This window comes from Daktulosphaira vitifoliae, unplaced genomic scaffold (genome assembly GCF_025091365.1).
Source record: "Daktulosphaira vitifoliae isolate Bord-2020 unplaced genomic scaffold, ASM2509136v1 Scaffold_5, whole genome shotgun sequence".
NCBI classification, from domain to species: domain Eukaryota; kingdom Metazoa; phylum Arthropoda; class Insecta; order Hemiptera; family Phylloxeridae; genus Daktulosphaira; species Daktulosphaira vitifoliae.
The window spans coordinates 20,375,936-20,392,253 of record NW_026099576.1 but is presented as its reverse complement, the minus strand read 5'-3'; the positions used below and the strand labels follow the sequence as shown (position 1 = coordinate 20,392,253).

Here is a 16,318-nt window from a genome sequence, read left to right as displayed (position 1 = left end):
GTTTTATAAACAGAATGATATTACTTCTGAGACTTATTCATCAAAATCCACTGACCGACTCACCAATATTAAGGTATATTTTCTTCAACCTAAGGTCATTATTTTAATGATGATTGTTGTTTTTTAAATTAAACATTGACTCTTTCTTATAAGATGTTTTATTTCTCTATACAATGATTGTGTTTATACGGTTCGCAGGTTTCAAGTACATTATCAAAATCTACTAAATTAGTAGCTCAAGATACATTAGATGTACGAAAAAAGTCTTTTAACACCGAAAACCGTTTAACAACGGATCTTATAGATTTGGATTTAATAAATAAGGAAAATAAATTACCACAGGTAATTAGTAAAAAAAATATGTATTTTAAGTAGATTATTGAAGCAAAATATTCAAATAATATTTTTGACTTATAAAAATTAGAACTTAGTACCAAAAATATTTAGTGCGCTACTGATAAATACAATATTTAAGAAAATACCTTACAATTTTTTTTACATGATATTTTAAAAAAGTTACATTAATCTTTTAAAAAATATATAAATATTTAAATTTATTATCACATTTCTATGTAAATATTTTATTTTCACCTTAAAATAATATTAAAAAAAAATCTTATCTTATAGAGTATGGACTTAGAAACAATGTACTCCTTATTGTTTGAGAAGCATTCCGAGCTGCTGCGAGTTTATAAAAATTTGCAAATGCAACAGCTAAATGATTCGACCCTTCGAAAAGATAAACGAGAAATTCAACGATTAACTAAAACTAACAATGACCTTTTATCTGAAGTGAATAAACTTCAAACACAACTCAAAGAATCACTTGAGCATAACGAATTGCTCGAGTTCAGACTTCTGGAATTAGAAGACACTGAAACCACAAATAAGGTAAAATAAATCAAGTTAAATATACGGAGTATTGAGAGAAGACAAATCAAATAATCAAGTTTATTTTAAATTTAAATTATAACAAACAATTAAATTTTTAGTTACTTATGATTATCAATTTATATATAAAACGTAAGAAAAATATAATATATTGTGTTTATAATGAATAATTTTCAAAGGTTACAATTTATAGCTTATAAATTATAACTGAAAATAATAATTTATATATAAAGAATTATTATGTTCTTTTTGTTTACTTCAAACAGTCAATTTATTTATCAAATAAAAATGGCATTGTTTCAAATTTTAACAATTTTTTTTCAGATTAAAATTCAACACCGAGAAACCATTGAAGACATGAGTGACTCCGGTGTCATGTCCTTAACAACAAGTGATGATTTTTGTTGTGAAGGCGATCAACAAGAAAACGATATAGTAAGTTTCCTTTTAATATATATTACTACATAATAAAAATACGAATGTCTCATAATAAGTAAAATGTACCAAGGTTGAGTTTGAGGTTTGACACAATCAATTTTATTTTAAATAGACTGCTGCTCTATTGTATTGTTAAGATTAATAATTTTATACAAATTTGGTTTATCCTTGAAAATTAAAACTACGTCTGCGAGAAAATTAATACATATTCAATGTTATACGTTGAAAACACAACATATTACAGTATTATCTATTTATTAATCTATATATTTGGTATAAACTTCACATAAATCTAACTAGATTTTAAAGAAAATGTAATGAGCATCTATCAGTTTTTATGAAGGAGTGTTACTTTAAAATAAAAGAAAGCATAATCATTAATGTTTAATTATACATAAATAATATAAGCCATAAGTAATCAATTTTTTTTTTTTAAACTTTATATTTATTTTATAATGTATTTTAGGACATTGGACGATGTGATATTATTAAGCAGCGTCTAATAGAAATGTGTAATAGCGTTTGTTATTGCGTTGAAGACCGATCTACTATCCAACAAGTTCTTAGTCTCATTAGACATTTTGAATGTCGATTAACTGAAATAAATCAAAACGATCGTCACAAGTCAGTGTTCCCGGACTGTCTTCAAGAGAGTGGTATATTTGAGGAAGACATATACACTGAATCCGTTTCGGAAGCAACTCAGACTGATAATTTAGTTAATACGACTGACGAAAATCTTTCCACAGATCTAACGGAAGAGCTTCGAAAATTAACTAGAATAAGAGAAAAAATTGAAGAACGCAAAGTGCCATTAGTTGATGATCGTACTGCCAAAGAATTATCGTTTTATAAAGACCATTGGCAAATTTTAGAAAAAAAGGTTGAAGCTTACGAAAGTTCTGGTGATACAAAAATCAAACTATTGGCAACATCTATTGATAAAGAATCAAAGCTATCTAACGAATTAAAAATCTTGTATACTACTTTGGACAAATTGAAGACACAAAATCGACTCCTGGAAGAAGAAAAATGTGAGTTTGAAGAAGCAGAAAATGATACTCGACTGAGGTGTCAAAAGTAAAATATTATATTTTAAACCATAAATAAAATAAAAACCATTGAGTATTGTTAAATTTATTAATTAAAATTATTTTTCAGGTTGGAAAGCAAATTTTTGGTATTAGCCGAAACAAATAATTCACTTGAGGCTGAGTTGATTAAAAAGTCTAAACAAATAGAAAAACTACGACAAGAGCTAATAGAAGTAGACACTAAAAAATGCGAAGCGCGTAAACATGCTGCTACAATGGAAGCATTAGTTAATAAATACGAGCAGCGTAATTTTGAACTGGAAGAATCTGAAATGGAATCAAAATGTAAACTACAACTTTTAGAAAATGCATGGCCTGCTATTGTTTTATGGAATATTTGGCGCATGGTATGCAAGCATTATCGAAAAAATCGAACACATAAAGTAATAGTAGAAAAGAAATCTTCTTATTCAGATGAAGACAATTTAGAAAAGCTAAGAATTATGACGAAAGAAAAAATGGAATTAGAAAAGCAAGTACAAGATCTTGAATTAAAAGAAAATGTCTACCAACAAACTTTACAACAAGCTGATAGTATACTATCTAATGTCGAAGAAGGTTATAAAAAACAAATCGACGAACTGAACTCCGAATTAGCTGAAAAGCAAAAGTTGTTAGTAGATCGCGAAAAAATAATGAGAATATCAGTTGATTCAAGAAACAGGGAGTCGGATCATTTAGATAGGATACATACCTTAGAAACAGAAGTTCGGGATTTAGTACATAAACTTAAATCTAAAGAAATCGAAAAACAGTCATCAGTTCGCCGTGAAAGTCAACTTAGAAATGATATGGAACAACTAGTGAATGAAATGTGTGAAATTAAATCGGAAAATGGAAAATTTAAAACACTTTTAGATTGTGAAAAAATGAAGTTAAATGAAATTCTGAGAGATTTGAACTTTAAGCAATCTCTTTTAACGGAAATTGACGAGAAAGCAATTAAAGAGGTTAGTAAAAAAATTTAGAAAAATAGATTGATTGATAAATGAGATTTTATTTTAAGGCAAAAAATTATCAAACTATTATTTTAAAACTAACTAAGCAAATCGACGAGCATGATGTTACGAATGGAGAATTAAAAGAAGAAGTAGAAACTCTCGAGGTAAAAATCATATCTATACTAATCCATATGAAATATTAAAAAAAAAATAAAAAAATAAAACAATACTAAAAATATTACTAATTTAAAAACTAAAAAAATGTTTTAGTTTTTTGAGTTTAATATTTAATATTAAACTCAATAAATTCCCTTACATACCCCTAATGACCTTATCAGCTAGTGACGTCATCGCTAAATAATACGTATCCGCGACTTTTCAGTAATTTTTTTGTGGCTTTTGACTTAAATATTTTTAGTTTTTAAATTAATAATATTTTTTATTTAATTTCATTAATTAGCCACAAGTGATCAATTTTTATTATATATTTTTTTAGCTTCGATGCGAATCTATATATACTTTAATATGAACAAATGAAAATTTGAACTTTTCTTTGTTTTCGTTATGAATATGGCTCCTATTTTCAAAAATATGCTATTTTTCTATTATAATTCTCGGTTTTTTTTAATAATTAGTAATAATATCAAAACCTAGAAGTGATAGAAAAAGTCTAATTCTAGAGTTGAAAACAGAGCGAAAAGTTGGTTTAGTAAAGTATATTTTTGATTCCAATGAAAGTTTCTTGAAGACCAATGTATTTATTCATAAATAAAAATAAATTTTTATGAAGTATTTCATTATTTTATCATTTTTTTATTTCTTCGTAAAAATTACAATTTTAAATTATTAAATATTTTATACTATATTTAATTGTTATAGTAAATATTTATTCATAAATTATACTTTTAATTATAATTAATATAATAAGAATATAATTCAGGTAATAGGAGTTAATGTTGCTTTTGTAAACACTATCTACAGATTTGCATCGAAGCGTTTCTTACGACAGTGATTAAAATCATTGCCAGATATTATCTATACTTATCCCAATTATACCATGTCTATACTGTGCTACCGTTTTTATTAATTGAAAGACAAATATAATAGTAATTCCATTTTAAATATTTCTAGGCACATATTAAAGAGCTACGAAATGCTTTAGCCGCAGAAAAAGAGTCTAAGGAAAGACTTAGTGTTGAACTAAATCAAGAACTTTCACAAAAGCTAGAGATAATCGATAGCTTAGAAAAACAAATATCATACAGTGGGTCAAAAAATGCAGCTGAAGAATTATTATTTGAAAATGTATTTAAAATAAGTGTTATTATTATTATTATATATTTTTTTTGTAAATTTTATTAATTAAAATTGTTTAATTTTTAGTCTAATAGAGGAAGATTAAATTTTGACGGTGCAAATTTATCCAACAGTTTTGAAAATACTATAGAGATATCTAAACTTAAACAGCTGATGGTAAATATTACTGTAAAATTAAAACATGTTTGAACCTTAGTAACAGTATTTAATCTTCATTTAAATATTTTACATTCCAATATTTTTAATTTCGATAAAAATTGATACAACTGAAATTTTTTAATGAACAGTAAAGATTGTTTATGCAATAATTTTCAGTATTCGGTTATTATTTTAATTAATTAACATTACCTTAAATGATGCATTTGTAGATGCATCAATTTTTTTATTTAAGTTATTAATAAGCATTGATTATTTTTATTGGCAATTTTTAAAGAAATTTTTTTCTTCAGACTTGCGATGATTGTGCAAAAAATATCGAACCTATTATAACAAGAACTTTACAAAAATTCGATAAAATTAATTCTAGTGCGGAACCAAAACAAGGTGTCAGTTGTTGCAGTTCATTACCTAGGAATTTTAAAAGTAATTATTTTTGCTATAAATTGTTAGTAACTATAATTTATTTTTTTATTTTTTTTAGATTATTCCAAATCAGAGTGTTCGGTATGTATTTAATATATAAAATAATATACCAAATAATTTGTTTGATAAGAAAATTTGTATTTTATCTATTTTTTAAGAAAAAAATTAAATGCCCGTCAGTATTGAAACAAACAACTTGTGAACTAACCAAAGAAGCAGTTATACTAGAAGCCAAAAATGCAGAAAAAAATAAAATTATCATGTCGTTGGCAGATGAACTTTTATACTTGGTAGAACACAATAAATGGAATAGGCATTTGGAAATTGCTAAAGAGTTAAATTCGATTCCTTCTAGGCGTTTTGCACCCGATTTTGATTTTTCCAACATAGAAAAATATTTAAATGGGGATTACGTGATAAACAACCAGGATGAAAAAGTAAGATGGTTAATACTGTAATTTTGGTGACTTTTTAGTCATTTTAAATGTAGCTCTAATATATTTTTTTAAAAATCAATGCACACAATTTTATATTATTCGTTAGATAGAAGACCGAGACTATTTTTGTTTAATTAGACCGTACAATCCAATTGGATTACATGTTGTTAGACAAATAGGACTCGATGGCTTAATTTTGGCATGGAAACCTCCAAAACCTAATATAATAAGCTGCTTTGAAGTAACTTTATTATTATATTAAATCTTAAACAGTAATGTTTAATACTTGTTGTTATTTTTATAGTTATATTTGAATGAAAAATTCGTGCAAAGGATCCACAGCCCAGGTCGATGTATTACTTTTGTACACCCTGTTAATCTACAAGAACCCATAACTATAACTATGAATGCGATTAAGCAAGATGGTACTGCACTGTCACCATTCGCCACAATACATTATCCATTTGTTCTTTAAACTCCTGTTTTTTCTAGTCTAAAGATTTACCTACTATGTAACTTTAAATCAAAATCTTGATGATAATAAATATAATTTATATCACCACTGGTGCATAATTTTAATTTTTGTATTTTTAGTAAACTATTTTATACCTAAAACATTGTATAGTTTTATTTGTTACTATAGTATAGTTTAAGTTAAATTAAATATAAATAAATTTAGTAAAAATGAGATTATTAGCACTTAACGTTCTAGAAACTTCAATGTAATCATACTAAATAATCTAAATTTTATTAAAAACTTTCATTAAAAAGTCAGCTCAATTTTTTTGAACGGTTAAAAATTAAATAATATTAATAAAATATAATAACATAGAATTTTATTCGAGCAAATATTTATAATATTGTTTTTATTCTGTTTTATTATTAAGTTAGTGTTTCGGAAGTTATTAATATTTTTTAATGTAGACTGGTGGCGAGACTTAGATCACGTTATTTTTATCACTTGTCCGTACTCCTCCCCTATTGTGTAGGTGTAAAAGTGTTGATAACTTCTGAAATGCTTGTACAAAAGTTGTTGACGACCAGTATTTTCTTATATATATTACTATCGAATAAAAAATTAAATTAATTATAAATGTTCGTATTTTATAAAATTCAGTTGGTATCCTTAACTATTTATAAATAAAAAATTGACGACTACTTAATTAAATAAAAATAAAATTCGTTAAAATTATCATTATTTTAGATGAAACCTAGTAGTTAACGTAAATTAATCAATCACTTGTTTGTCATAATAGAAAAGTGCTTCTGGAAACTCAGTGACGTGGTCCGATATTTTTTTTAGGTGTTTGGAACTAAAGAAATGTTTTATTATTTTGTAGTAGTTTCTTTTAACTTAATATCATCTAAAAGTAAAATATTTAGTAAATTATTTGTCGTTCAATAAAGTTTTCTTTTTTTTGGAATAGGTACAGTTGTATCATCAAACCCTGTCAATACCAATGAGATAAACAATTTTTAAAACACTCCGACGTAAGGAATGTTAAAACTTATATTTATTTTTTTCCTCGTGTGCTTGTAGTTTTAAGTTTTTAAAACACAAATATTTATGTGTTTAAAAATTATTTTTATTATAGCGATGTAAAGCATACTAATATTAAAATAAAAATATTTCAAATTTTTAATTAACTCTTAGATTAATAGGATAGCTTAAATTATTGATATATAATTCATAGAAAGCCTAAAAATCAATAAGTATAGAGTAGTTTAACCTATTAATTAAAATCAGGGATGTGTGATAGCATAGCACACCCACTTTAATGACCTAAAATAATATAGAAAGAAATAAATTATACTTAATTACTATCTGTCGGATTTATCAACTGAACAAATCCAAAATGTTCGTAATTATTCTTAATGACTACAGTGTAAAATAAATTAACTTTATAATACATAAAAGTGACAAAAATTGTGTAATTTTTGTTATGTAATTTATCATAGATTTCTTCTTCTCGAAAAAGTTATTGCAAATATAGATACATAATCAATAAACTCTTTGATAACGATAATGTTTGATGATTAACAATAAGATTCACATTCTGAATATTTTTTAAATATTTGTTGTTTTTTGTCTCATATATATATTGTCATATATGGGGATCGGATTAGTATTTAACTTGTGAAAGTCAAGTTTAAGGTTTTTTAACGTTAAGTGTATATAGATTATAAATATCAATGCATTGTATAAACTCTCAAACATTATCAATAAACTTTTTATTGCTTTTTCAACTAAAAATAAACATTCGTTAAAATTTTCTAATAATTCAGTATTAAAAAAGTGTAAATATTCATCAACAACAATATTTAACAAATTTTAAAAGTATTTCGTTATATTTTTAGTTTAAAATATGAACAACATCATAGAAAATACTTAGCTTATTAAATATTTTGAAATTTTGCATAAATGTAAGTTAATATATGTGTTATATATGAGCTGGATACAAATACCAACATCATGTGGTTTTACCCCTGCCATAGGTACGAATGTAGGAGATTTGAGGGTGGATATAGTGAATGTTTAAGAGTATAAATAAAAAATTAAGTACTACTTAAAAATATTCGTCAAAATTATCATTAATTTAGATGAAACCTAGTAGTCAACGATAAATTAATCAATCACTTATTTGTCATCATAGAAAAGTGTTACAGGAAATTTTGGTAAAATTTTTTTGTCTATACCAACTACTAATTTTAAAAATCAGAACCAGCGTTTTATTTTTATTTTTACTGTTAGGCTCCATGCAAAAATTATATGCATATACTCTGTTTAACTTAAAATAAATAAAATGCAAAGCGTAATAAAATTTGATAAGTTTCACTTAATAATTTACGGTTTTTTCTTCTTTATCATGTTTCATTAACTACACTTAATACTTTTACTTATTATAAAGCTATAGAAATTCCTCAAATATTACATTATACAGGGGCTATTGTTTTCAAGGGAGTATTATCACACCATTTTTATAGTTTTTTTTGTTTTACTATTTTCCATTTTTAAAGAAAGTCCCAGCAAAGGACCTATTTAAATTGATATACCAAAAATTTTACAGCCATATTGATATGTTAATTTTGAAAATTTTATATTTCATATTAATGATGAAAAAAGAAACATATTCATACTAAAATGGATAATTGAATAATTGATAGTTGGTCTAATGACAGTTATGCCAAAGTTATTGTAGAAAATATACTTTTTGGAGAAAAAATATTTGCTTTGGCAAAAAATTCAAAGATGTAAAATAAGTATTTTGAATAAAGATGACAGATAAAGGGATTGAAAAAGTTTTAATTAATGTTCATAAGATTCAATAGGTTTGTTTTATACCAGACTTTAAGAAAAAAAATTATTTTATTGTAAAGAAAATACTGCACACATTAGCAATATTCTGCATTATATTAAAATAAAATAATCGAATAAATTAGTTTTTATTTTTATTTAATTATTTGATAAATTTACCTATCTAAGTATAACACAATATGACAAATAATCATGTTATATTATTTTTAATGGGATGGTGTGTCCGAGTCGGTAACGCGGCAGTGCCTGATGCGTACTGTCTCAGGTTCGAGACTAGGTCACAACAGGTATCGGGAAGTTCCATTTGCTGAACAATACATCAGTTTAGTGATTGGAGATGGTATTTCTCTCTCTGGCGATAGACTAATTACCTATACTAGAAAATTGTCTGGTATTTTAATTTATTATATTACGTTATTGAATGCGATATGAGGACAGTCGAAGTGAGCGTAGAGGATGTGAGAGATCGTGTCAAGTGGAAGTTTAGTATAAGGATGGCCGACCCCAAGTAGTTGGGATTAAAGCGAGGAAGAAGAAGAAGAAGAAGACGTTGTGACATTTATTTTTACTATAATTGACATGAATCTTGAGATAATTGTTTTAACTATATCTCTAATTCAATACAATATCATCTCTGTAGATGGTAAAATTACTAAAAGCGATACTTAAGATATTTTATTGAAAGAATAGATAATATTTGTATTAAAATTAGATGAAAGTCTATGGATAACTTAAGTAAATGTGTAATATATGAGATGGATACCTCCCAAACCCACATCATGTGGGTTTACCCTGCCTGAGGTATGAATGTAGGAGATTTGCGGGTCGGGGGATATGGTTAAAGGCATAAGTTATCCTTCCCATGGCTTGGTAAAAGGTTAAGATTATAATGTAGGGGCTCTCCTCTCTCTCTTAGCTAGTACAGTTGGTAACACAAGTATGGGGTGGTTAAGAGTAAATCTTTATGTGGGGGGTACGCTACCACTTAAGAAGGGTGCATATACTATGAAAAAATGAATAGTTTATTAGAAATTACTTATTAAATTGTAATTAATAAGTAATAACGAAATAGAAATGATTAAGTGGTGAAGGAATGGGGGTTAATATACGGGGATATATGTTTTGCGATTCCCCAAGTTAATAATTCATTTTGTTACATTTAATGAGTATTTTCGCATAATAGATGGATTATTACTCGAGTAAAATTAATAGTGTTGTGTCAGTTAAACGTCTTAAAAATGTTTTCTTGTGACAAGTGTGAAAAAGTGTGTTTGCATTCAAACGAGGACTAGTATGTTACCAAAAGAGTAACGATGGTATATGATTTAAGTGTTATTTATGACCATCTACTTTTTCGGACAAATGGGCACTCTCACGTTATGTTAAGACAATTCACCGTGAGTATTACAATTATTATTTAATAAATAGTAATAATAAAAGAGAAAATATATTAGTAGAATGTTAATAGAAGTGTATTATTTTAGATCTCGTAAAGTATGATGTGGACTATAATATTGCTATAGGAAATCAAAATGATTCGAGGGCTATGTCAACGAGTGGTAAGTAAAGAAAATATATTATCGTTTACCGTAAAATCAATAGCGTTACTACACGTCAAAGCACTGATTGGTTGGGCTTACAAAAGTTTTACTAATTTCTAAAATTGCAAAACCTACGTATACTGGTTTACAAAAATCGATAATTTTCTATTCCAATACAATAAATGTTCACTGTACGTTGTACAATGTTTGAAATTATGCTTTTTAATCAATTTAGTCGCTCGTTTAGGATTATTGACCAGTTCCATTTGCATTATTAATTGTGCAAAATCCATCATTTTACCTGTTAACAAACGAAATCGCATTAAAATTATGTTTATTCATTTTTTATTTAATTTTAAAACGTACCAAAAACAGAGTTATTCATTAATTTGAAAAAGTCTTTTTCGAAATCATTTTAGGCTTTCTGTTTTGTCTCCGTATTGAGTTATATATATTTTGCTAGCCTTGTCGACTGCTTAAATTGTAACACCTTATGCACCTGTAATTTAATAATATATTTTTAAAGTATAATTTTATGAATTACCTTTTCTACTTTTAATCCGTTTGCCATGACCTGTTTTAAATTTAGATAATGTACAACATAGTTTTCTTTTCGATTGAAAGTAGACAACAGTTTTTTGACCCGTGAATTAGTCGGACATATTCGTTCAAGCAGAAACGGTATTTCGTCGTTGTAACTCTTTCAGATACGACTCGTCACTTCAAGGGCCATCACTACAGGAAAATCCACCGGTAACTCTTTCACTGTCTTTAAAATTTTTGCTTCGCCGTCCACGTCTAACCACTTAAAGTCATCACATGGCATATGTTGAGACATACTCCAACCATACAAATTATTGACATCCAAATATATAATTTCAGATTTTTGATGTTTAATATCATACTGAGGCATCTTTTCATTGTTGGATATGGCATGTTTCAACAGTGAACTTGGCATTCCTCTCCGTATTCCTCTCTCAATAAAAAGTTGCTGTTCATAATTGCTCATGAGGTCTAGTGAAACGCCCGTATGTCCGTATGCGTAAAAACATAGCGTCAAAAGACAGAGCGGGACTCGTAAAATAATATGCCGGTTCCAATTTATATTTTAATAGACATAATTTACGAAAATTTGTAAGAACATCGGCAAGTATTGATACGTCAGTTTTCAGGTACAAGACAGAGTACTCAACAAGCATTTTACAATTGAAATGTTGCCAAACGTTCGTATTCAGACTCATCAATATGTGTTTCTAACAGTTCATTATAAAAATCGACTTTTGATGGCAATTTTTTTTTTTTAATACATCTCAAATGGAGGTATACAACAAGTACACGCCTTTACGTATCACTAAATCAATGTCGTCGTCCCCTAAAAATGCTTTTACGGTTTCTCCGAATAATTTTATGTCAGCGAGAGCCGCTAAACTATTACTCATATAAATCGAAATGTATCTACGAACCTTAGCGAAATCTTGTGTTGAAACAAATTTTGAAAAAGAAAAATATATTTATTCTGTAGCAGGTATTACACTGATTCTACTAGTATCTCTTCCAAGGACTTTAACTAAAAATTGAAAATATACGTTAACAAACTTGGGCGTTGTTAATTTTAAATTTCAATTTTTACAAAGCGTTTTTCTTAAACTATTTGAAACAAATATATATTTATATATATACATTTTTCTTTTTATATTAATTACAATACATTTAACATAGGTATGTGTATGATTTACCTGTCAAATGATCATGGTCTGCTACACTATGTTTTTTCTCTGTAAAACCACCTTTACACAAGTCACAGCAGGTTTTTTTTATATGTTCTTCAGTTTCTTCACGTGTCATACAAATATCAACGTTTGTCTTGAGCAACTCTTCAATACGCCACTTTAGTTACATCATCCATGAAACGATTGACTACTTCCTAAAAAATATTCAGAATGAGAATCTTAATGTTAATCATCAAGCATTCTCGTTATCAAAGAGTTTATTGATTATGTATCTATATTTGCAATAACTTTTTCGAGAAGAAGAAATCTATGATAAATAACGGTGAGAAAGTGAATTTAAAAATTATATGTGACAAAGAATATTCATTACACAACAAAAATTACACAATTTTTGTCTCTTTTATGTATTATAAAGTTAATTTATTTTACACTGTAGTCATTAAGAATAATTACGAACATTTTGGATTTGTTCAGTTGATAAATCCGACAGATAGTAATTAAGTATAATTTATTTATTTCTATATTATTTTAGGTCATTAAAGTGGGTGTGCTTTGCCATCACACATCCCTGATTTTAATTAATAGGTTAAACTACTCTATACTTATTGATTTTTAGGCTTTCTATGAATTATATATCAATAATTTAAGCTATCCTATAAACCTAAGAGTTAATTAAAAATTTGAAATATATTAATTTTAATATTAGTATGCTTTACATCACTATAATAAAAATAATTTTTAAACACATAAATACGAGGTGTGACAATAAAATAACGAGACTTTCTAAATATACCCTAAACTATTAACGTTATCTATAAAACTATTATTGAAATATGATTATGAAAAACTTATCTAAAAGTACTATAAACAATGATGAAATCGGTTAACTTTCTTATACGTTAGTAACCTTGTTATTAGTGCAAATTCGACTATACTGCCGAAAAAAGTTAGATATAAAAATCGAACAACGTGTTAACATTAAATTTCTTGTTAAATTAAAAAAAACTGACACAGAATCATTTCGTATGTTATGTGAAGTTTATGGTGAAGAATGTTTATCAAGAGCTCGCGTTTTTTAATGGCACAAACGGTTTTGCAATGGAAGAGAGGACGTGGAAGACGATGATCATTCTGGACGTCGTACCACATGTTCAACAAACGAAAAATTAAAAAAAATTGACAAAATTATTCGGCAAGATCGTCGATTAAGTGTTAGAGCTGTAACAGAGATGGTAAATATTGATAGAGATAGTGTTCGTATTTTAGTTGAAAATTTATATATGAAAAAATTGTGTGCTAAAATGGTCCCTAAAAATTTGACGATTGATCAAAAATCCAATCGCAAAGAAATTTGTTCTGACACCTTAAAAATTATCAAAGATGATCCATCTTTTATAAATAATATCATTATGTGTGAAGAAACGTGGATTTTTTACATATGATCCTGAAACTAAAAGGCAATCTATGCATTGGAAGACATCAACTTCCCCAAGAATGAAGAAAGCACGAATGAACAAGTCGAAATTCAAAGCAATGCTCATTGTTTTCTTTGACATTAAGGGAATAATTTTTGTTGAATGGGTTCCTAATGGGCAAACTGTCAACCAATATTATTATAAAGATGTATTAATTAAATTAAGAGATCGTGTTAGAAAAAAGCGACCAGATCTGTGGAAGAATGGCTGGGTTCTTCACCAAGACATTTTCAATTCAAAGTTTTTTAACTGAAAAAAATATTTCTATACTTCAATATCCCCCGTACTCGCCAGATATTGCTCCTTGTGACTTCTTCTTATTCCCAAAAATTAAAAGTTTTTTAAAAGGAACCCATTTTCAAACGTTTGATGACGTAAAAATGAAAACGGCAGAACTTGTAAAAGGGCTAACTGAAAGCGATTGGCAATATTGTTTTCAAGAATGGCAGCGACGTATGCAACAGTGTGTTGATACTGAGAGAAGGTACTTTGAAGGTGACAATCATTAAATTGTAAAATTTTTAAAATAAATAACTTTTATTAAAAAAGTCTCGTTATTTTAATGTCACACCTCGTATTTGTGTTTTAAAAACTACAAGCACACGAGGAAAAAAATAAATATGAGTTTTAACATTCCTTACGTCGGAGTGTTCTAAAAATTGTTTATCTCATTGGTATTGACAGGGTGTGATGATACAACTGTACCTATTCCAAAAAAAAAAAAAGAAAACTTCATTGAACGACAAATAATTTACTAAATATTTTACTTTTAGATGATATTAAGTTAAAAGAAACTACTACAAAATAATATAACATTTCTTCAATTCCAAACACCTAAAATATTATTAAACTACGTCGCGGAGTGTTTTACCCATTTTTATATAACTACACTGTTTTTTTCTGGTATTGAGAATTTAAACACACTATTATGATGATATCATAGCTTTTTAAATTTGTAATTTTAAAATGCTCAAAATAACTTTGTTAAAAAATTGACTAATTCCACAAATAATGTTAAATTATATATTTTAATATCGCTGCTTAATGGGTTAGTATAACTGTAGCCAACTCACCAATAAAAAAACACGAAACGATATTAAGCAAAATAAGCTATTATAAAATAATAAGAGGCTTCAATAGCTTCCCTCACTCATCACTATTTATCCACCTAAAAATAACTACATTGTTTTTTTGTTAAAAATTGGAACTAACTATTATAATATATAAAAAAATGTTAATTAAAATACAAGTATTCTGTAGTTTAAGTTTGTAATTTTAAGATGCTTAAAATAACTAAATAAAAAAATTTCCAACTGAGCAAACAATGTTCAACTGCGCAACAATAAATTATTATCAATTTGTCGCATTTATTTTAATAATTTATATGATAAATTTGATTATACTTTCATACTGTACGATAATTAAGTAGGATTATGAGTGGTACTTACTACCACTTCTACTCTTACTTTACATTTTTATTTGATGAACATTGAAATTTCTAAAAATATGCTTTGAAAAAATTTATGACTAATATTTAAATCTTTATTATTATTATTTTTTTTTGTAAAATGGGCATAAATGACGGTACTTATGCTACCTCTTATATGACTATTCTGTTCGATCTAAACTGAAAGCAAAAATAACTAAAAAAAAAAATGAAGAAGAATTATAATATGACCAATAACAATGATTTTTTCACACTATTAATGTTTTGTTTAACTTTTGGCGACATATATGTATATTAGACTAGTTGTTGGGACATTCATTTTTATTAATTTATATTATATTGTATAACTTTGTAAAAAATGCAAAAGAGTCATTGCCATATGCGGATTGGAACTTGTACCCCAAGTGCATATAACACAAGTTTTACCGACTCGGCAACTGTATGTCGCTACTGTCGATTGAAAAAATTAGTTATTTAAGCTAATTCAAATTTCAAAGTTATTTTTCTCGGACTTCAAAAAGAAAAATTTAAATAAGTTTAACTTTCTATGCTATATCAATTTTTTAGTTATATAATATTTTGAAAAATCTGTACTCCCCTTGTCAGATATTTTAAAATAAAATGAAAAAAAAAAACCAGAACTTTAACACAAAAATAGCATATTTTTGAATACGGTAGTCATTTTTACCATGAAGACAAATCCAGAGGTCAATTTTTTTTTTCAAATTAAAGTATATTACATAAGCTTTAATTTAAGATATATATAAATCAATAAGCATGTTTAAAGTTTTGACCCCCCTTCTATAAAGGGGAATGATCCGATTTACAAAAATGTCAGATGAAAGGGGTATATAAATATTTATTATTAAAAAATAATAATATTGATCTATACAAAAATATATAAAATGATAGGTAAATACTTAAGGTATCTATAAAAAAAACCCAGCACAGGGGGGTCGCGGCACAGTGGTGACGTGGCATAGTTGGATCAAGTATAATGATATCTGACAGTGATTAAAATCACTATCAAAAATAAACGCTTCGATGCAAATCTTTAGATAGTGTTTAATTTTAAAAAAATTGGTGTTTTATTCCAAAAGCTACTTGAT

At 26.8% G+C, this 16,318-nt stretch overlaps 1 protein-coding gene and 1 long non-coding RNA gene across 9 annotated transcripts in view; one reads left to right on the top strand and one right to left on the bottom strand.

Moving 5' to 3' along the window:
- Nucleotides 1–6,279, top strand: part of LOC126907592 (early endosome antigen 1) — a 31,762-nt gene extending 25,483 nt beyond the window's left edge. For all 6 annotated transcript variants that reach the window (XM_050688976.1, XM_050688977.1, XM_050688980.1 and 3 more), the window contains 14 exons: nucleotides 14–73; nucleotides 199–342; nucleotides 628–891; nucleotides 1,216–1,326; nucleotides 1,796–2,409; nucleotides 2,491–3,373; nucleotides 3,430–3,528; nucleotides 4,496–4,669; nucleotides 4,748–4,837; nucleotides 5,131–5,263; nucleotides 5,322–5,344; nucleotides 5,422–5,700; nucleotides 5,807–5,941; nucleotides 6,005–6,279. In XM_050688976.1, the coding sequence (XP_050544933.1) occupies nucleotides 14–73; nucleotides 199–342; nucleotides 628–891; nucleotides 1,216–1,326; nucleotides 1,796–2,409; nucleotides 2,491–3,373; nucleotides 3,430–3,528; nucleotides 4,496–4,669; nucleotides 4,748–4,837; nucleotides 5,131–5,263; nucleotides 5,322–5,344; nucleotides 5,422–5,700; nucleotides 5,807–5,941; nucleotides 6,005–6,175 (3,180 nt within the window). In that variant the 3' untranslated portion in view covers nucleotides 6,176–6,279. The remainder of the gene's footprint in view (nucleotides 1–13; nucleotides 74–198; nucleotides 343–627; nucleotides 892–1,215; nucleotides 1,327–1,795; nucleotides 2,410–2,490; nucleotides 3,374–3,429; nucleotides 3,529–4,495; nucleotides 4,670–4,747; nucleotides 4,838–5,130; nucleotides 5,264–5,321; nucleotides 5,345–5,421; nucleotides 5,701–5,806; nucleotides 5,942–6,004) is intronic.
- A 235-nt stretch (nucleotides 6,280–6,514) lies between these two features.
- LOC126907604 (uncharacterized) overlaps nucleotides 6,515–16,318 on the bottom strand; it is a 12,556-nt gene continuing 2,752 nt past the window's right edge. Inside the window, exons 1-8 of one of the 3 annotated variants that reach the window (XR_007704576.1) lie at nucleotides 14,530–14,949; nucleotides 14,404–14,467; nucleotides 12,294–12,481; nucleotides 11,132–12,124; nucleotides 10,924–11,056; nucleotides 10,605–10,858; nucleotides 6,941–7,064; nucleotides 6,515–6,763 (exon numbers count right to left, since the gene is read on the bottom strand). This is a non-coding gene — a long non-coding RNA (uncharacterized LOC126907604). Of the gene's footprint in view, nucleotides 6,764–6,940; nucleotides 7,065–10,604; nucleotides 10,859–10,923; nucleotides 11,057–11,131; nucleotides 12,125–12,293; nucleotides 12,482–14,403; nucleotides 14,468–14,529; nucleotides 14,950–16,318 lie in introns of those variants that run through there. The other 2 variants (XR_007704577.1, XR_007704578.1) reach the window with 2 other exon arrangements.